Genomic DNA, 21,044 nt, shown 5'->3' on the forward strand with positions numbered 1-21,044 from the left:
AGTGCCCCACCCCCATACCTGCCTGCTGACCTCTGCCCTCAGGCAGCGTCCTCTTCCCAAACCACGTGGGCACCTAGCACACCGGCCTCACCGTAGGCTTTCCCGCCAGACTTGGCCCTCCTGTCTTAACGTCCCCTTTGTTCTTTTTTTTTTTTTTTTTAAAGAAATCTCCATTTTAATTTTTATAAATTTATTTATTTATTTTTGGCTGTGTTGGGTCTTCGTTTCTGCGCGAGGGCTTTCTCTAGTTGCGGCGAGCGGGGGCCACTCTTCATCGCGGTGCGCGGGCCTCTCACTATCGCGGCCTCTCTTGTTGCGGAGCACAGGCTCCAGACGCGCAGGCTCAGTAGTTGTGGCTCACGGGCCTAGTTGCTCCGCGGCATGTGGGATCTTCCCAGACCAGGGCTCGAACCCGTGTCCCCTGCATTGGCAGGCAGATTCTCAACCACTGCGCCACCAGGGAAGCCCCCCTTTGTTCTTATTAAATAGGTGATTGGGTCTGTGGAGTCTCCACTGTCATTAAAAGTCCAGTCTCTCTAAGTCGTCCTCAGCTTTGCTCCAGAATCAAGGCACTAAAACCCCACTGCATGCAGCCGCCCTCAGGTCTCTGCCTGCGCTCCAATTCAACATCTGGCCACACTGCATACTGTTTTTTCCATAGAAAGAGCAGTCTCCCTCCCACTCCTGGGCCTGGAACCCTGCCCTCTCCCTGCTGCTTCCTCTAGGGAAGGGTCAGGCTCCTGAATCTCTGGGCTCAGAGCCTGCTGTACCAACCCCTCTCACAGCAGCAATCACAACCTGGCCTCATTTGGGACGTAATGTCGGCCTTTCCTGCTGAATAGTTACACTGGGAACCTCAGAGCTGGTCCAGCATAAGCAGTGTATATCAGTCACTCCCAAATCCGTTTGTTTCCAGCGTTCTTTCCCATAAGAGAAGTGGTTTGGGACTTCAGATTTAATTCAGTGCCAAAGTAGGATTTTCTAAACTAAGGTATAGAGAAAGGAGACATGCCATTTCATAAGGTCACCGATTAAATGATTGGGTAGAGCTCCCGGGCATGATTTCTTGAGTAACTTTATACCCGAAATGATGCTCCCACTGCTTCACCCTCATCGCTTCCCTTGGAAGAGCTAATTTCTTTTCATTCTTGGGTCTCATTTTGTACACAACTCCACAGGGGACCCTTGCTTTACTGTCTTCAGGACGATGGGCGATTCAAGTCAATGAGTAGTGACTCAAGAAAGGCCGCTCTGGATTCTGTGGCTCTTGCATTTTAGTGAATGTTAAGGGCTAATGTTTCGCCCACATCATTGTTAAAATGCTCCCTAGCAGGTCTCCAGGGGGATCTTGAGCTCCTGCTTCTCCTTAACTGCACATGCTGGCAGCATTCCAATTTTGCCAATCCAGGCACTCAACAGCAGGAGTCAAGCGCTGGTTCGAGTGAGTAAGACAGACCCTGCACCTCGCCTGCCTCACAGTGTGGTTGCGAGGGGTCCTTGGAGCAGCCGGCAGGCTGGGGACACCGCCCCAAGGGAGGAGGTGTAGGTGGGGAAAGAAAATAGCAGGGAGCCAAGTGTTATGGGTGAGGGGCAATGGGGTTACTCCTAAAACTCAGAGAAGAAGCAGCCTCTGGAAATAATAAATGTCAGGAACCAAAAGATGAATTCAGAAAACCGGTTGGCCTTTTCAGTGAGACACAAAACCATGGCTTCTAAGAAACAGAGCCTCAAGGGGCGAGGGACTGTCAGAAAACCGAGGCGACAGCAGAAAAAGAAACTCTTCACTGGAGGCAGTAAAACCCAAAAGTGACAGAGAAAAGCAAACTGACAGAGTGGTGTGGGAAAAGCATTTCACAAGCCACTTAATACATGCAGAAAAGGCTAAGGGATGAAACAGTGGAGAAGCTGAGAACAGGCAAGAAATCTGATTTGGAAGCACAGATAAGGTGGAAACAGAAGGACCGAAATTGTTACCACAACACAGGCCAGAGCTGAAGAGATGGTTGAAAGGGCTCTCCCGGCCTTCCTGGAAAAACCGGGAAAAAGACATTCCACCCTGAAGACAAACTATGAACTACGAGGCCTGAGAAACTCAAGCACCCAGGAGAACAAGCTACCCGCCACAGAAGGGACCACAATCTAGCCACGTACAGATTTCTCCTCCGCTGCCTGGGATTCCAGGGCGGAGGCACCTGCGCTGGAGTCTTACGGGGAAAAGCCACAATCCCAGGCGTTCAGCCTCACCAGGCTTGTTTGTTTGTTTTTAGTGTGTGAACGCCCATCAGGAAACCGTACACTGTCATCTGTGACAAAGCTTTGTGGCTGAGAACGTATAGCCAGGATGGATTTGGTCTTGAAGCACTTCCTTGGGCTAATAATCCAACTCCACACCTGCCAAGGCCACACCCTCCCCTGCACTTCCGGAGAGAGGTCTGGAAGCTCAAAATCATAGCCCGACTGCCCTCTTCCTGGGGCTGCAGTGATGGGTCAGCCAGGTCCAGGGCTGAGACACGACTGAGAAAGACTTTGAGAAACAAGTCTTTGCTCTCCTCCACAAACCAGAGATGCCCCAGACAACCCAATGGCCTTTGAAGACTTTCAATGCTAAGGAGTCTAAAGAATTATATTGTGCAACTTTAAAAACCATAACAAAATTCATCGGGTTTCTTTCAGCGGGATAGACAGAAAAACCACGAGTGACAGAAAAGATTTGCTATCAAGCGCCCTTTATATGTTGCCTTAAATTTAGGACGCAAATGCTTTTGTTAAGTCTGCTTAACCAGTGTGGAAGAAGGGCTCACCAGAAGAACAGAATGAAAAAAAAAAGTTGAGGAAAACACACCCACATACGCAGCGATTAACGCTTGAGGTTTGCATTTTCATACGTGCGCGCACACACACACACGGTGTATATACAGATATGTACATCCATCATGTGTATAGTATAGTCTACAGTGAGCACAAATTATAGAATCAAAAATCAATTTATTTTTTAAGGAAGAAGAAAAAATAAAAGAAGGAAACTGGAGGGCATGGGGGGGGGGTCCCACAACGCTGTCCCTGCCCTGACTGCCCTTGAGCCTGTTATGGCACCATTGACACCCGCTCCCACAAGACAAATGGTTTTGTTGCTTGAGAGGGAGGTGGGTCTGGGGAAAACCGCGTCTCTGGGAAATGAGCGGTGTGTGTGTATGTGCTTTTTTGTAAAGTGTTTCCTAAGTTATTGGTGGACCCTAAGGCCCAGCCGTAAGGCCTTCACTTATTTTTCGGGGCCGGCTGGCTAGACTTCCCAACGGGAGAAAGACCTTGGGAAAGAAACATCTGGGGAGCCCTGGCCCCTCCTCCCCCCAAGGAAGCACCTTGTTATTAACTGGGAATTCTTTATAGCTGGGCGGGAGGAAGTTTCTGGCTGTAAACTGTCATGCACGGCAGCCTTCATTGAAAGGACCCGGAGAGTGGAGACGCTTATCCTGAGAACCAAGGAACAAAGATCCAGAAAATCAGGCACAGAGAAGAAAGGAAAAATACGAGGCGGTGACAGTCGGGAGACCTCCGCAGCTACGGCGCAGCCCCTAAGCCCCGGCGTCTCGCCCAGCTGCGCGCTGAGCTTTCCGCGCGCCGCTCTGGAAGCCTGGACCTTCCTTCTGGAGGGAAGAAATGTCGCTGCTCACGTTTGAGAGCTAACATTCTTTTCTGCCCGGGCTTTATTCTTATTTGTCCGTGCCCCCTCCCGCTTGTGAAGCCGAATTGAAATCGGAACCACAGTTACTGGAGCGGGTCCTCACCCGCGCTTCCAGACTTTGGGAAAGTCGACCCCGAAGCATCAGCGCCAAGAGAGCTCCCGCCTTAGGTGTCAAGGAGTGTCCTAAGCTTGGCTCCCGGCCGGGGGTTTTAGAGATCCCCCACTGCCTGGTACCCACGCTTCTTCCCCCTCCACCTCACACCCACCCCCGTTTATTCTAAGTGCGCAGGCTCGGGAGGTCTCAACCGCACAGATGACCTTTAGACATTTTTAATTTCTCCGGAAAGCCCCCCAAAGCCTATGGCCCGAAGGGCCGGGTGGAAGGCGACTCAGCAGGGTCTGGGTCCCGGGAGCAAATGAGGTCCTTTTGGTGCCTCTTTCCAGAAGGAAACTTCCCCCTCGGGTCAGCTCCCTGGGCATTTCCTTGCATCCTAGACAACAGAAGAAACTGAGAAATGCGACAGTGACGGGGTGCGCCGGGCCTCGCGACTCCGCAGGCCCCATCTGGAGAGGGGCGGAAAGGCAGCCAGCCGGGGAGCGCGCTCACCCCTCCCCAGGGGGCTGCAGGCGCGCGGTCCCTCCCGCGGTCCCCCGGCGTCCTCGACCCCGGAGCGAGCCCGGCCCCGCGCGGGGCAGGGCAGGGTTGGCGCGGGGCGCAGATTCCACGACCTCCCCGCAGAGCCAGCCCCCTTGCGAAGGCGCAGGGTTGTTCGGAATGGTGCCCCGCCGATGCGTGGCTTTTCCCAGAGGGCGTGAGGTGGGGTGAGCGCCGAGCAGACGCGGGGCACCGAGGCTGGGACCACGCGCCCTCTTTAGCGAGCGATTCCGAGGCGCGCAGACCGCGTCCCGACGCCGAGCATCTGCTGCCGTCCCCCTTCCTGGGCTCCCGTTTTAGGAGGAATGTTATTGTCTGAAGAGGCCCTATTGAACTATTTCCTGCTCATTGTCACCTTTCCTTTGCTCTCCTCGCGGAGGTTCTCCCCGAAAGGTAATAAACCACTCGAGCCCCGCACGGCCGGGCGCTGCGGCCGGCCGGGTGGGGAGACGCACCTGGAACCCGGCTCGCCGGGAAAGCCCGGCCCGCCCCCTCCCACTCCCACCTTCCGCGAAAGCAGAGACCAAACCCCACAGAAGTGGAGCCAGCTCTCGGGTTACACTCAGTGCACGCACAGACCTCGTCCTCAAAGTCCTGCTTGGATAAGGGGGGAGCGAGAAAACATCCCCAAAGGGGTCGTTGGTTGATTTCGGCCTATCTCCCTCTCGGGGCGCTGGATGGGCCCGCGGGCAGACGCTCCGAGCGTGGGCCCTCCCTTTCCAGACACGCGAGGGCGGCGCAGAACAGGGGACGCCGGGTGGGCTGATCCATGGTCGCGGGTGTTAGCGGAGTCACCTGAAGCGCCGCGGGCCGAGGGACGTGTCGGGACGGGACCGGGCTCGGTGGCGGGCTGGGCCTTCGGAGGAGCGGAGACCAGCCCGACCCGGGCTAGGCACAGGGCGCGCCCTTAAGCGGGGCTGTGCGCGATGGTCGCTGGCGACGGACGGACGCCGGCTCGGGCGCAGGTGAGAGCCGCGGTGCGACTCCAGGCTGGCACACCTGCGGGGTCCCGGGTGCGCTTCGAGAGAGAGAGAGGAGGGCCCCGCGCGCGAGAGCTGGGGAGCCTCGCGGGCAGCCGGGCAACTCCTCGGCGAGGTGCGTGCCGGGGCGAGCTCGGGAGCCCTGCCCGTCCATCCCCACCCCGTCCGTCCCGCATCCCCTCCCGGCCTTCGGGGCCAGCCCGGCCGCTTTGATGGAGGTGCAAACATTTGGAGGAGGGCGGAGGTGTAGGCGCTGGGCCGGGGCTCGCGGGGCCTGGCTCCGGATTTACAGAAAGCAGGCGCGGGAGCCCATTGTTGGCCCCCCGCCTCCGCGGCGCGCCCGGCTCAGTCTGATATGGCCGCTCGCGGCCAATGGGCAGCGGCCCTGGCACTTCAAAGGGCGCGCGGCCCAATCCGCCGCGCCCCCCTCGGCGGCTCTCGAGGCTCTATTTATGCCGAGGGGCGATTTTCTCTCCCCGGAGACCTCCTCCAGTAGCTCCTTGCGGGAGTTCAAGTGGAATAACCTTCCCCCCACCCCTTTCCCCCGCCCCTCCCCCCCGGATCTCGCCCTCCTCCCAGGTCTGTGCTGGCACCCGGGCGCCGTCGCAGGTCTGGGCCCGAGCGGCCCCTCTTCCTGGCAGAGCGGCCGCCTGCTGGGGCGAAGGTGGCTCTCGGGTAGCAAGTCGGGGCTTCGGGGGGCGGTGGGGAGGGGGCGGGCGGGAGGATGAGCTCCCCCGGCGCCGAGGGCGCGGGGAAGAGCCTGCAGTACCGCGTGGACCACCTGCTGAGCGCCGTGGAGAGCGAGTTGCAGGCGGGCAGCGAGAAGGGCGACCCCACGGAACGCGAGCTGCGCGTGGGCCTGGAGGAGAGCGAGCTGTGGCTGCGCTTCAAGGAGCTCACCAACGAGATGATCGTGACCAAGAACGGCAGGTAGGCGCGCACTAAGCCGGCGTGTGCCACGCGCTCGGGCGGGCCGGGCAGCCGGGCTGGAGAGTTCCTTACCTTCCAACACTTTCTCCCGGTCTTCTTGCTCGTTTCCGCTCAGACTGGGGAACAGACCCTTGTGGCCCCTAATTGTCCCTCTGGGACTTCTTCGCGTTATCCTCACCCTTCTGGGCAGGAGGGACTCCCGGGGGACTCCCCTGAGCCGCGCCTCGCCCACGCTCGCCCCGCGGGCTGGACCCGGGTGCTGCAACCCTCCGCCAGGTCCTCTCCCGCCCCGCCTCTGGAGGCCGGGGGGTAGTGAGGAGGGCGCCTGTGGATCTAGGAGAGTCCGGGGAAGGGGGGAGCTCGGGCGTCCCCTTTGTAAGGTCCCAAGGGGGCTCCTCTTTGCTCCAAATGCAGATGCCCCTGCCTTCTTCGTTCTAACGGGTCAGAGCCGGGGTCCTCCAGCTGCGCTCCTTCCTTTCCAGGAGGATGTTCCCGGTGCTGAAGGTGAACGTGTCTGGTCTGGACCCCAACGCCATGTACTCCTTCCTGCTGGACTTCGTGGCGGCCGACAACCACCGCTGGAAGTACGTGAACGGGGAGTGGGTGCCAGGGGGCAAGCCTGAGCCGCAGGCGCCCAGCTGCGTCTACATCCATCCCGACTCGCCCAACTTCGGGGCGCACTGGATGAAGGCGCCGGTCTCCTTCAGCAAAGTCAAGCTCACCAACAAGCTCAATGGAGGGGGCCAGGTAGGTGTGAGGGGGTGCGGGGACGGGGCGACGGACGACGCGAGGAGGGGCCCCGAGACTCTGCACCTTGTCCCCGGGGAGCCTTGGAAGAGCGCTGCGTGCACGGAGGTGACATCTGCCTTCCTCAGTTCAGCCTGCAGTGTTGTTTATAGTAAACTGACGACGGTAACACCAAGGCCTGGAGAGCGGGGAGAGGGCGCAAAGCCTCCCCTTTGAGCACTCAGGCAGATCTCAAGTTTTGGGGAACTTTTGCGTCCTAGCCCTCAACTTTCCTAGGGGTGGAGAAAATATCAGTCTTGGTAGTCAACGGTCGCTTTAGAGCTGAATATGTCCACATATTTACTGCGTGGAGCCTGAACAAACTTGTAAATCTGTCCTTCTCTACAGAACGTCTTTACCTGGGGATTGTTACTGGGAGACCCGGTGTTCCCGTAAGCTGCGATCTCGCTCAGGCATTTAAAGCTGTCTGCAGCTGCCCTGGAAGCCTTAGAACTTTACCAGGTCAAAGCATTTCGTGATGGGCATCCATTGCCTTTAATGCTGTGCAGCATCTCACATTCCTTTTTCCAAACTAGTCGTGAGAGCAGCACCTAATGGGAAACCTACCAACCTCAACAGTAAAGACATTTTCCTGTGAGCTGCAGGATTTTCTGCATCTTGGATGTATTTTTCTCCTCCTCAGCAGGACATATGGATGTTTTGTTGTCTTAACGGTAGGACTTTGATGATCACCGTTCCTGTGTTTATGTGTCTCAGATCATGTTGAACTCCTTACATAAGTATGAGCCTCGAATCCACATCGTGAGAGTTGGGGGTCCGCAGCGTATGATCACCAGCCACTGCTTCCCGGAGACCCAGTTCATAGCGGTGACCGCTTATCAGAATGAAGAGGTGAGAGGGGCGCGGGCACCCATCGGTCTGGATGATTCTGGATGCGGGAGATTCCCACGAATGCCAAGAGCCTGTGTGATTATTGTACTTTTAGACTGATAATTAATGCCTTTTCAAGTAATTTACCGTAACTATAAAATTGGGACAGCGGGAGAAAAGTTTTAAAATAAGTACTCATTCAAGCACTTTCCCCTTTAGTTTTCCATAAAAGCATCCAAAACTCAAGCATCCACTAAAGGCTCAAAATGAAAAGGTGAATAAAACATTTAGGTTAAAGGACTGTAAGAATTTAAGAACGGGACTTCAGAGAAAGGGGGGCCTCTCCTTACTCTGCGAATCTTCCTAAAAGGGTTGGGGGCATCCCTCCAAATCTGTGGTGTGAAAAGTCAACTAGATACAGAATACAGTTTAGTGCCTGTAAATCCATATCTAAGTCTGACCCCAAAGTACAGACGGTTTGTGATTAGCTGGTCAAGTTGTCAGTGTTGACTGCCAACTAGAACTAGCAGTCACTATTCCTAAGCAGACCCGGGTTATGTTTTGAGCCCTGTTTGTTTGGTTGATGCACACAGAATATTGTCAGCAGTAGGTTAAACTTAATGTGAATTCCACTCGGAAAATCAGCACTTAAAAGCTTTTCATAATTGTGCTCTTCTTTATAAAATGTGACGATTACTCGGCTACTTCAGATCCAAATAGAAAAATGTACCTGGAAATAAATCTGATTATATTTGAATATTTAAAGGGGGTGCTGGTGGTTCCTGATTTCTTGGTGCCAAATTAAATCCTCTGGCGAATGAGCAACATACTAGTAAACGCAACTTCTTGTTTTTCAGATCACAGCTCTTAAAATTAAATACAATCCATTTGCAAAAGCTTTCCTTGATGCAAAGGAAAGGTGAGAGAATTCTAACTATACCCTTTGAGCAAAGAAGTGTGCAGAAAGATGAACTATTGCTGCAAATACTATGTTCTGAATGTCCTCCTTGACAATTCGCTGCACTTCTTTGGCAGAAGCGATCACAAGGACATGATGGAAGAACCTGGAGACAGCCAGCAATCTGGGCACTCCCCATGTACGGTTCGTTGTGCTCTGGCCAGATGCGCCTTGTTTGGGGGGGCGGCTAGCCTGCTGGGAGCTGGAAGCTGGGGATGGAGCAGACAGGGCTTCTGGGTGCGCGTGGGGAACACGGTGCCCTTTGCTGTGCAGGGCACCTGGCCCTCAGCCCCTGCTCCATCTGGGGCTTGCGGATGCCCCCCCAGCCCACAGGGCTCCTGACAGAGAAACCTGGGGAGAATTTACTGGGGTTCTTTGGCTGTGCTTCAAGGCAGCTCCAACCATGGCCTGGATGGATGGCTGACACCTTGATGGGTGTTTACACCCTGCTGTGTTGGGCAAGAGGAGAGCCCGGCTCTTATATCCACTATGAGATGGTTTCTCTTTTTGTTAATGACTGAAAACTGAAGGGCCATGTTTGGAACGATGCTTATGATCACGTGTGGTTTTCCCCTTAGCCTGCTTCGGTTCTGGGAAGGGCCCATCAGCTCATGCTGGAAACAGTGGAGCGTAGGATGGGAAGGTCTGCTTTAAGTCTAGCTTCCTTTAGGAGTTCCATGAGCCAGCGAAGTGATGCAGGTCTGCAGCAGAGTCTGTTAGGAGGAAGGGCTGTGTCTAGCCCTCCTCTCCACGCAGGGAGGGGACCCTGAGAGAGGAAAGTTAGTATTGGCTGCTCACTTCAGGGCTCTGGAGGAACCGGCATGGCTGCCTCCTCAAACTGTGTGTATTTCTTTCTTTTTCTATTTCTTTTTCTTTCTTCCTCCCTCCCTCCCTGTCTCCCTCCCTCCCTCCCTCCCTTCCTTCCTTCCTTCCTTCCTCCCTTTCTTCCTTCTTCCTTCCCTCCTTCTTGTCATCTTATGGACTAATTTAACAAACAGCTCTCCTAAGTGGCTCATGGGCTGCCACCATCATAGAGCAGGATATGAACAACTGCTCTGGCAAGTGATGGAGCCCAAACTTTGCGGCCACATCTGGACCTTCCCCTCATTTGGACGTTGTCTGAAGAATTGTTTGTAGTTTGGGAATTGGAGCCAGAGTAGTTGTCCTCTAGTGGTTGTTTTTCTGATTTTTTTTTTTAAAGTTAAAACGGAAATGGAGAAGAAAGTGGAGTTTTAAAGGAGGGCAGGGCAATGTTGGAACAATTTTCTGATTGATGTGTAAGGCGGGGAGAGTGAGGGCCTAAAGCAGAAGAAGGGTGAGCAGAACGTGGGTGCCCCTCCAGCCAGGCCAGGAGCCCCTCCGTGTGACAGTGTGGGGTGGGAGGAGGGGCACGGAGGGGCTCCGCTGCACGGCTCGCCCCGTGTGTCCTGAATGCGCCTGGCTCTGAATCTGAATTCTGTCTCTTTTTACATTATATTCAAGCTCAGCAGTTAGGCCCTGAAAGCTAACCTGCCTGGGGGAACGGAACATCCCGTAAGAGGCCGGGAGGATTCCGGGGGCGTTGAGGAGGCCTCAGGGCTGGCTGAGGTCGGGGTCAGTCTCCCAGGGTTTCGGCTGTTCTGTGGGTTTCGAAACCTCGGCCAGCCTGTGGCACCTGAAGACTCCGCTGGGTCCTCGGTGTTCACGAATCCTGAGCAAAAGATCCACCACTTCCTGGCCTCTGCCCTCCTGCCTTTTAGTAGTTTTTGTTTGTTTGTGTGTTTTGGGGTTTTCTGGGGGCCATGCCGCTCAGCTTGTGGGATCTTAGTTCCCTGACCAGGGTGAACCCGGGTCCTCGGCAGTGAGGGTGCGGAGCCCTAACCGCTGGACCTCTGGGGGATTCCCGCCCTGCCCTTTACATAATGGAAGTGATGCAAAAGTCAGGTACTCAGCATTCTTCTCTCACAGCAGGGGGGTGGTTGATTCCTGGAACCAGCACCCTGTGTCCACCTGCCACCCCTCACCCTCAGTTTGGAGGCCCCCTCTCTCTTCCCTCCACGCACGGCTGTGAAAGGTACCCGGCCCTGAGGAACCACCGCCCAGCCCCCTACCCCAGCCCTTACGCGCATCGGAACAATTCTCCAAGTAAGTCCTGAGCGGAAGTAGGCCCGGGCTTTGCGGGTGGCCAGAAGACCTCTGGAAGGGGCAAGGCAGTCTGCAGGGCTCCAGAGAGCAGGCCCTTTATCGGCTCAAGAGGGACCTTCTTTTCATGTCCACGTTACTGCTGGCTCGACCACAGTCCAGGGGGCCTTTGGGGCTGAATGTGACCGTTATTGCTCGAGCGTCCTTACTCCAGGACTAGGGGCCCATGTCTAGGCGCCCAGGTTTGGGTATTTTATGAAACCTTCGAAAGTGATGATGTTGGGCCAGGCAGGCACTCGAGCTACTAGCTTGACTGACACACGTGTGTTTCTCCAAGTGTGGTACCCGGGTCAGCAGCCCCAGTATCATCTGAAAAGCCCCCAGACTTAACAGAATCAGAAGCTCTAGGGGTGGGCCCAGCCCTTGGTGGTTTAACAAGCCCCCAGGCGACCCTGGTGCAGGCTTGAGTCTTGTGATCAGCGGGCCAGACCATGAAGATCCCTGGACCTAATTCTCTCTAACACCATGGATGCCCAGACTTCATTTTGTCTGGCTCCAAAAGGAGGGAAAAAGCTAATGAACACCATAAAACAATGAAGCAATTAAAGCTGATTTGAAATGAAAAGAGCTTATTTGGGAAGGAAATAGTTGTCCAACCAGAGGCTAGAAGATCATATTTTAAATTTTGCCTGGTTTCTAAAGCCTGGTTTTTAATTCTTAAGATATAATCCTTTGGGGAAAAGGCAGGTTAAAATTACATTGATCTTATTTTTAAAGATAATTAATCCTCAATCATGTGATTGTAGGATTCCATTTCTACAGGGCAGCTATTGATCTAATGATAAAGAAAAAGCCTGGGTACTGGAATATATTCAAATATATACATTTGACAATAAGTATTAGACTTCGATGACCAATTTAGCAGGCTAGTGGACTGTTTTCTCTACTTAATATCGCACACATTTTGTTTTCAGTGTTGGGTAGCTCCAGCTATTGGTAGTATTTCAATGCATTTGTCACTCTTGGAAGATCCCATCAGTAATGACACTTTCTTACGTCCCGTAGCCTATTCTGACAATTCATCTGCATGTTTGTCCATGCTCCCATCCCACGACAATTGGTCCAGCCTTGGAATGCCTGCCCACACCAGCATGCTCCCCATGAGTCCGAATACTGGTCCTCCTACGGGCTCTAGGTAACGTATGTCTGGGGAATGATGCAAACTGTCCTGGGAACTCTGAGTGCCTATGACTTCATGCCATCTCTCTCACTGGCCTCTATTCTGCCCTTCACTTATGGGTGTTGGGTTTTTGTTTATAACTTGACCATTTAGCCAGGTGTGTCCGGGGACCCAGGTTACATGACTGCTGTGAGTTCCTGCTTCAGCCTGTTCTCTGGGAAGACCAGTTGCTCCCTCAGGCTGGATGGGAGCTGGGCTGTAATGGAAGGGAACCAGGGACCCTATCCTGGCTTGGCTATTTACTAGTTCTTGTGATGGACAAGTCTCTTGAGCCTTGTTTCTTCAAGAAAAGGGCACTAAATAACCCCAGCCTCAGCCTGTCTTTATAGGGTTATTGGGGTCAGTAGGTGAATTTTGCAGAAATGTTTCCAGAACCTTTTTTGACAGGCAGATTTAAATGAAGGAAATAACTTTGTTGGATTTCTGTGGATATAGAATCAATGTTCTTAACATATATGCTGGGTAACTTGTAAAGAATGATGACTATTTTCTTAACTTGAAAATTATATAGAGGGAGATTGGCTTAAAGAAATCAAGCCGGTCGGTAAATGTATTGCATTTCTTCATAGGATTATTATAATAGAGAACTAAAATAACAAAGCTAGAGGTCAGTCCACATTTTCTAATGAGGAAATGGGCTCAAAGATATTAAATGATTGGACAAGTTGGCTTACAGCAGACTGAGTCTGTAGACAAGGCATCTTGACCCCAAAAGCAACGCAGTTTCTGTGTACAAAATATCGCTATTTGCGTAAGATCTTAATTCTTTATTTTTAGGAAACAATTCCTTTAAAATAAGAATCTAATTGTCTACTGTTAAAAATAAAGCAAGCAATACATAATCAGCAAGCTTTTCCAGGGCTCTGAAGACACCTAGAAAACTGCTGTAAATTGGATGATCTGTAGGTTACAAAGGGGCCCCCCACTGAGGATGTTAGAGGATGTCAGTGCATCTTGGAGCCTTGTTTCTTTGCATCTGTAAAATGGGGATGGTAACCTACCTCACTTAACTCAGGCCTGTTTGCACGTTCAAGTGCATCTGAAGTGCAGGGCATGGCTTGGTAAACTGTATAGCCCACGACAGCGTACGGTCTCATTATTCATTTATAAAAGGATTCTACTATAAGAGAGAGACATTTTCCTGAAACAAAATTGTAGCCTAGTGTAATGCTATTCAAGCCTGTGTTCCCAGACTGGGGGGGTTTAATACCCATTTCCAATTCCTTCTTTCAGAGATGGGGAAACAGAGCCTCAGAGGTGGTCGCAGAACAAGGCTAACGTGATAAAGCTAATTAATTGGGGTTTGCTTCTGGGTCTCACTGCTGGTGCACTTCTTTCTGCCGTGGGTCAGGCTAACTAACGCGTGCTGAGATGCGGTGCCCATCCGGCAGCCCCTGGATGCTCACCCCCCACCACTCGGTGTTTGAGAAGCCTGTCGTCTCCCTCGAAGGAATCACTGCGGCGGGGGGGGGGCATGCTAGTTAACAGATGCTTAAGCACATCCTCTGAAACATCTGATTCAGTATATCTGAGAATTTTGGATTCTGAACATGAGTGCAAAGCTGGAGTATTTTGCTCTGCCAGGAGCTGTGTCTACGTCAGCAGCCTTTTTAGCTATTGATTTTGTCCTAATGATTTTGTTCATTGTTGATGCATGAGACAATAACTTCGATGCACGTCAGGGTGTGGTTTAATAACGCAGAGGAAGTGGCCCGTTTGAAAGAAAGCTGCCATATGACCCACTTATCAGGAGTGGGATTTGGGGGGTTTGTTTTCCCCTCCTGCAGCTGATCTGGAGCCCCTTCCCAGGTCTCTGACTCGTCTGTTTCTCCGTTTTTCCATTTCAGTCAGTATCCCAGCCTGTGGTCCGTGAGCAACGGCACCATCACCCCGGGTGCCCAGACGGCAGGGATGTCCAACGGGCTGGGAGCCCAGTTCTTTCGAGGCTCTTCTGCCCACTCTGCCTCTCTCGCCCACCCAGTCTCGGCTCCCTCCTCCTCGGGATCCCCACTATACGATGGGGCCTCCACGGCCACAGATATTGCCGACAGCCAGTACGATGCCTCGGCCCAAGCCCGCCTCCTAGCCTCGTGGACGCCCGTGTCACCTCCGTCCATGTGAGCCGGAGCCTGTGTCTTAAAGATGCAATGACTTTCTCGTGGCAGCAAGTCTTGATTTGATTGGTAGGCTCATGGGGCGGGGGAAGGGAATAAGGCCTATTAACCTCACTTTAAATAAGAGGAGAATACACGTTCTGTTATTTATCGAGAGCCCCACTGACACCACCTTTGTTCTTCCTCGGTGGTGGCTGTGCCGTCTTGGTTCCTCGTGTGCTGCAGGTGAATTCAAGTGTGGAAGCAATGCAGTTGGCCTAACTCGTCGTGATTCACAGTAAAAATGACTTGCTAGCATGCAGAAACTTTGTTTCTCGTACAGCACGTAGGTGACTCTGGCACATCAATATGTAAACTCCACTGGTCCTACTCTAGTGAAATAAAAAGCACACTTTTAATTCTCTTCCTTGTTGCTTTCAAGTAGCCTTCAGGTTCCCTTCGTGGCAGGGGTCACAGTTGGAGCTGAGCTGTGAAAGACAGAATTAAATCATAGTTGAGGACAGCAGATTGTAGTTAAAATGGAAATGTCCAGCTCTGCCCACTAGAATGTGTTTATTTTACGCATAGGTAGCTAATCTCTTGTACTGTTAAACCTACAACTGTTTATATTTTTCTTCTGACAATGTAGCCAAAGACAATCAGCAGAAAGCATTTTCTGCAAAATAAAGGCAATGTGCAAAATTTGGTTGGTCTAGTTATTATTCAAACTTCTCCTCTTTTGGAATGAGACTTTGCTGTTCCTTATAGCTGGTGGTTAAGACTGTCCTGGAGAAGCTTTTCAATCTGTTCCAGACTTTAGTATTTTACCTAATCAGTTGCAGGACTGGAAGTGAAATTTGCATATATTTATTTACTCAATGCTAATTGCCACAAAATGCAAACAATGTTAAACGATTTTCAAGAGAGTTAAATAGTCAGCACTGAATCATGAATATGGTAATGGCAGAATGTAGAACATACAGATGCCATAAAGATTAATATGGGATGTCTACCCCGTTCAAGCAAAAATACATAAAATGAATTGACAAAATGTTACAGTTTATAAATGTAAGGTGTAGTTGCCACAGTCATTTAAACAATATGGCACTTGTAAATATCTTTCCTGCAGCTAAGACTTCCCAGCAGTGAGCCAGAACCACGCTTGTGCTAGACTGGGGCAATTTCTCCATCTAGTGGCAGAATTCTTACTTTAATCCTACTGGTTCGAGCTTGATATTCTGAACCTCTGCTTTCTAAAAGAGTGTAAACTTAGAATGTAAGTGTAAAGGGCTATATTTTTAGTGTGTCTGTGCCTGCTTTCCAAGTGGGACGTGCTTCTTGTAAACTATTTGCCACTTAAAGTTTTTCTGGGTTTTATTCCTACTAGGTTTTATTGCAACTCATGTAGAAATACCCCAGATCAGAAGATTTCTTGATATAAAAGTATTGAAAGAATATTTTTAAAAAAACCACTGCCCAAGTAGGACTGGGAAGTAAACTGGCCTCAGTAGTTTGGCTCCAGGCGTGAGGTCTACTGGAGAAGGGTGAGGGGCCTTAGGGAAGGAGGTGAGGGATGGATGGTACACGCTGCAATCCCGGGATCCCGTAGTGCAGGTGTTTCCCAGGAAGCTTGTCTGTCTCCTCCATCACCCTGACTGCTCTCTGAAGGCTGGGACTATATTCCGAGGATCTTCCCCAGCGCCCGTCCCTTCCCACGCATTACAGAGGGCTAATGAGCAATGACTGACCTGTAGACGAAGAGGGGCCTGGGTCCACTGAGACTCGGATGCTGGGGCTTATTGAGGAGATGCTCCCAGGAGCACCGCCGGGGGACGTGGCCCTGCCCCACGCTGGGGGCTGCGGGGAGACGGAGTCACACAGTCCTGACCCCAGGGACCTTCCACTTAGGGCTTTGACATGGTTGAGTTTCTAAAGGTGACCCAGAGTTCGAATTCAAGGAGTTCATAGTTTAATATACCAAATAGCATCTTTTCAGCTATGCAGTGGGGCAGTGGCAGCCGCATAGCACAAGGAACCTGCAACTTGGTACAAAAGGCCTGGATATGAGTGTGCATTTGCCTCCCTTGCTGTGGGACCCCAGGATAGTTAGTTACCACTCCAGAAGTTCAAGTTCCTTATCTGTCAAGGTGGAGAAAGAAAAAACTGGGTGGTGTTAAAATGGATCTGTTTTATCCTGAACACACATCAGGGCCTCAGTTTGTCCCATCGGCCAATTGAAAAATGCTGTGAAATCTATCAACTAGAAGAAACTTAACCTATAAGACACCAGGAATTTTCATTGACAGCATACAAAGGAAAAAGATTGTGTCACACAAGAGGAGGGAAAGAGGCCACCAGGGAAAGGAGAAGTAGAAGTTATTGGAATGACAGCATCTGACGAGGATTTCACATTGTTGGGAGGGGCGCTGCATCTGAGCCTGGGTGACAGTAGAGACAGCAGAAGATGGCCACAAATAGATAGAGGACAGCTTACCCCCCTTTTATCCTTCCCTGCATTTTAACCTATAATTACTGTCTACCACGGACAGACAGAAGACCTGTGTTAGCAAACATTATTCTTCTTAAAATAAAATTGGCTCTAAAAACAAGAAAGGGGGCTTCCCTTGTGGTGCAGTGGTTAAGAATCTGCCTACCAACGCAGGGGACATGGGTTCGATCCCTGCTCGGGGAAGATACCACATGCCGCAGAGCAACTAAGCCCATGCACCACAACTACTCAGCCTGCGCTCTACAGCCCGCGAGCCACAACTGAGCCGGTGTGCCACAACTACTGAAGCCCGCACGCCACAACTACTGAAGCCCATGCACTTAGAGCCCGTGCTCCGCAACAAGAGAAGCCCCCGCTCACCGCAACTAGAGAAAGCCCGTGCGCAGCAACAAAGACCCAATGCAGCCAAAAATAAATAAAATAAATAAATTTATTAAAAAAATAAAAATAAAAACAAGAAAGCACTGTAATTACAAAGACATTTATTAATGGGAATAGCAAAATCCCTTAGAAAACCAAAAATACAAGTAAAGCAAAACAAAACCTACAGCTGGACGCTTGCATGTGAGAAGGTGCAACGTCCTGTAGGTGAACGCAGGGGAAGGGGGCCTGTAAGACGTCCGATCCATGGTGTAAGGGCTGCAAAGGAGCATCCACACCTGTCTTCTCTGCAGAGCGTCTTTCTCTGGTGAAAGTTTGAATGGACACATTTTCCCAGATCCTCAATCCCATGTTTCCTCTTTCCTAAAGCTGGTCTGCTTGAGAAGGGCCTTGAGGTGGAGGGTCCCGCTTCCCAACCTTTCACTACTGCCCTTTTTCCACTTGGAAGAAGGGTTTACAGCTGACTCACCAGGATCTTCATTGACTTAGGTGTAAAAACCTCCGGACATCAAACGAAAAGACAATTGTTCAATTCTAAGCCCTCATAAAGGTTCCCAAACTTCCCTCCCCAATAGATCCCACTAAAAATCCACATGGTAGAGAATGCTCGCTTCCCGCACCCAAACACACATCACTTAGTTCCAGCCAGCCCAGAGAAAGCTCTCCGATCTGGCTCCCAGTTTTAAATTCCTGGGAGAGGATAACAGCTATCCTTTTGGGTGCTTATTACGTGCCTATCACTGTTCTAAGTACATTGCTTGTGTCACTTTGACCTCCTAAGAAACCTCTCCTCTTTTTACAGAAAAGCAGGTGGAGGTACAGAGAAGTATAGTATCTTGTCCAAGGTCATACAGCCAGCGAGTGGAGGGATAAGAGATGCTCCCGGGAAATCTGAGTGTGGAGCCCCTACTTGCTCCCCGTGTGCTTGGCCCAGCAAAGCAAGTCAGGCGCGCTCCCCTGGTCTAATCACGTGGGACCACGGGGGGTCGCGCAGGATGCACAGAGGTGCCTGCCATGGTACCAGGAGAAAGGTCTGGTGAGCTGTTAGAATCCCAAGAGGCATCTGATACCTTGATGACGGTGTGCAGCGGAGACATGGCTTACCCTGCCTTACAAGGACCTGAGGCTGGATGCTGAGGTGGGAGCTGGGGATAGGGCACAGCGACCGAGATGCTGAGCTGTGACTGGACCGTGAAAGAGCAAGAGCTGCTCATGGGCCTGCAGAACATCCACAGCGAGTTAGTGGGTCACCCCAAACCTCCACGCGCTGCTGTTGCCAAGCGCCCCGCCCCGGCCCTCCCTCCCTCCCTTCACAAGTCTGTGTTGAATACACCTTATGTGCCAGGCCTGGGGATGGGTGTGAGAGGTGGTGAGGGAGTTTGTTACTTAACCCCAAATTGTGAAGATATTCTCTAAGTTTTCTAGAATTTTTGTGGTTCTTAGTTTTATACTTAGGTTTGCTCTGTACCATACATTTTTTTTTTCTGAGTATGGAATCAGGTAGGGGGTTACTTTTCATTTTTTTTTACATGGAGATGTCTAGTTGTTCCACCTACGGTTGTTAAAACAAAAATGTTCCTTTCTACATTGGTTGACAATTAATTGGCCATACAGGTATGGGTCTATGCTTGACTTTCTATTCTGTTCCATTGATCTGTTTTCCTATCTTTATGCCAGTGTTTCACTGTCTTGCTTTTTAATTAATTAATTAATTATTTTTTGGCTGCGTTGGGTCTTTGTTGCTGTGCGCGGGTTTTCTCTAGTTGCAGCGAGTGGGGGCTACTCTTTGTTGTGGTGCACAGGCTTCTTATTGTAGTGGCTTCGTTTGTTGCAGAGCACGGGCTCTAGGCATGCAGGCTTCAGTAGTTGTGGCTCACGGGCTCTAGAGCGCAGGCTCAGTAGTTGTGGTGCACGGGCTTAGTTGCTCTGCGGCATGTGGGATCTTCCCGGACCAGGGCTTGAGCCCATGTCCTCTGCATTGGCAGGTGGATTCTTAACCACTGTGCCACCAGGAAAGCCCCTCACTGCTTTGCTTTATAATAATTCTTGAATTTAAGGAGTGTAAGCTCTCCAACTTTATTCTTCTTTATCACTTTATACTATATATATATATATCTCACAAATGCTTATTATTTTTGGTTTAAACCATCAATGTATGATGTAATATTTACCCTTTCTGGTAATCTTCGCCTTTTCCTTCAGATGTGGAGTTCCGTCTGGGAAATTTCTATTAGCATTTCTCATAGGATGGGTTTGCTGGAGAGGAATCCTTTCAGTTTTGGTCAGTGACTATCTTTATTTCACTTTCAATTTTGAATAATATTTTTACCAGGTATAGAATTCCAGTTTGTTTGTTTGTTTATATACTGTGGGTGTTTTTTGGTCATTCCCTTGTCTTCTGGCCTCCATTCTTTCTGGTGAGAAGCTGGATGTCATTCACATCACTATTATATATTGTGCTATACCTATATCACTTTACACTACTTTTTTCTCTGATGCTTTTAAGATCTGTTATTTATCTTTTGTTTTCAGCAGTTTTACTATGATGTTCCTAGGTTTATTTTTCTTTGCATTAATCCTGCTTAGGGTTTGCTGAGGATTTTGTATCTACGAGTTAGTGTTTTTCACCAATTTTGGGAAGTTCTTAGCTATTGTCCCTTGATAGGTTTCCTCTGTTGCATTATCTCTCTCCTCTTCCTCTGGGACTCCAATTATTTGCATGTTTGATGTTGTCCCACAAATATTGTTTGCTCCTGCCTGATTTTCCTCTACTTTTTTTTCTTTTTATTCAGTTAGGATTCTTCTCATTGACCTGTCTTCGATTCACTGATTCTTTCCTTTGCAGCATCCAATCTACTATTAAACTTATCTAATGAGTTCTTTATTATTAATTGTTTTGTTTCTAACATCTAGCATTCTAGAAACTGGTTCTAATTTCTAGTGTTCATGTGTCTGCTGAGTTTAGCTGTCTCTTATACATGCTATCTTTTTCCACTGGATACCTTAGCATTTTTAACATAGCCATTTTAAAGTCTCTGACTCTTAAAAACTCTTTAAAACTTCTGAGTTTATTGACAATTTCCTTTTTTTAAAAACATAGGTCTCTTTTCCTTACTTTTTCATGTGTCTTGTGATTTTCCATTTTCTGCTGGATATTTTTGTAGAAAAGAATAGTAGAGACTAAAGTAAATAATATTAACCTCCAGACAGAGGCAAGATCTTATTTGGTCAGGCTGAAGTGAGGGGATAAGCCAGTCTGATCTGTAATTCAGTGCAGTGTGGGTTTTGTTGCTGTTTCACTTTGATTCAGTTCACTACTGGCTTACATATTTTGATGGATGGGTCAACAGAGCCTGGGATTTGAACACTTGCGTGGTTCCAGGGGCTATCTCAGCTGTTTCACATCTGAGCTGTTGCCCTGCAACCTTGAAAGTCTCAGGACACCTAGGAAGGGATGCTTGCAGCTGTCTTGTGCACCTCTGGCCTTCTGAAAGTGATTCCCTGTCCCTGGGTGAGACCCAGCACACCTGACTGGGCTCACTCTCAGCTCTCATTCCCTGCTCAGCTTTTGCTCTCAGCACCCAGTGAAGTGCTCAGTGGAGGCCTATGGAGAATGGCTGGCAGTTGGGAGCAGAGTTGATTCAAGACTCCGGCTACTCAGGATTCTACCTAGCCCATCCAGCTCACATGCAGATGTAAAAAGTCTGGCTATTTTTCTGACCCTCCTCCATGGTAGATTCACCCTAGTCTTGCCGTTGTGTCATGGGTGCGAGCGTTCTTGGGTGCCTTCCCTTCTGTGAATGGCTTGTCACTTTCTAGACTTCAGTTCATTTGCACATCTTTGTGTCCTCAGAAATCTGAACAAATTTTGTGATTTT

General features: G+C 50.4%; 1 protein-coding gene across 4 annotated transcripts in view; it reads left to right on the forward strand.

Annotated features, from left to right (window-relative positions):
- The window catches only part of TBXT (T-box transcription factor T), a 115,178-nt gene extending 97,078 nt beyond the window's left edge, over nt 1-18,100 (forward strand). For 2 of the 4 annotated variants that reach the window (XM_082475650.1, XM_082475649.1), the window contains 7 exons: nt 6,730-6,994; nt 7,751-7,885; nt 8,722-8,783; nt 8,900-8,961; nt 10,770-10,946; nt 12,009-12,138; nt 14,031-18,100. In XM_082475650.1, coding sequence (XP_082331776.1) covers nt 6,730-6,994; nt 7,751-7,885; nt 8,722-8,783; nt 8,900-8,961; nt 10,770-10,946; nt 12,009-12,138; nt 14,031-14,304 — 1,105 coding nt within the window. In that variant the 3' untranslated portion in view covers nt 14,305-18,100. Of the gene's footprint in view, nt 1-2,900; nt 3,144-6,729; nt 6,995-7,750; nt 7,886-8,721; nt 8,784-8,899; nt 8,962-10,769; nt 10,947-12,008; nt 12,139-14,030 lie in introns of those variants that run through there. The other 2 variants (XM_082475652.1, XM_082475651.1) reach the window with 2 other exon arrangements.
- The last annotated feature ends 2,944 nt before the right edge of the window (nt 18,101-21,044 follow it).

Source organism: Balaenoptera physalus (genome assembly GCF_965194825.1).
Source record: "Balaenoptera physalus genome assembly, chromosome: 9".
Lineage (NCBI taxonomy): Eukaryota > Metazoa > Chordata > Mammalia > Artiodactyla > Balaenopteridae > Balaenoptera > Balaenoptera physalus.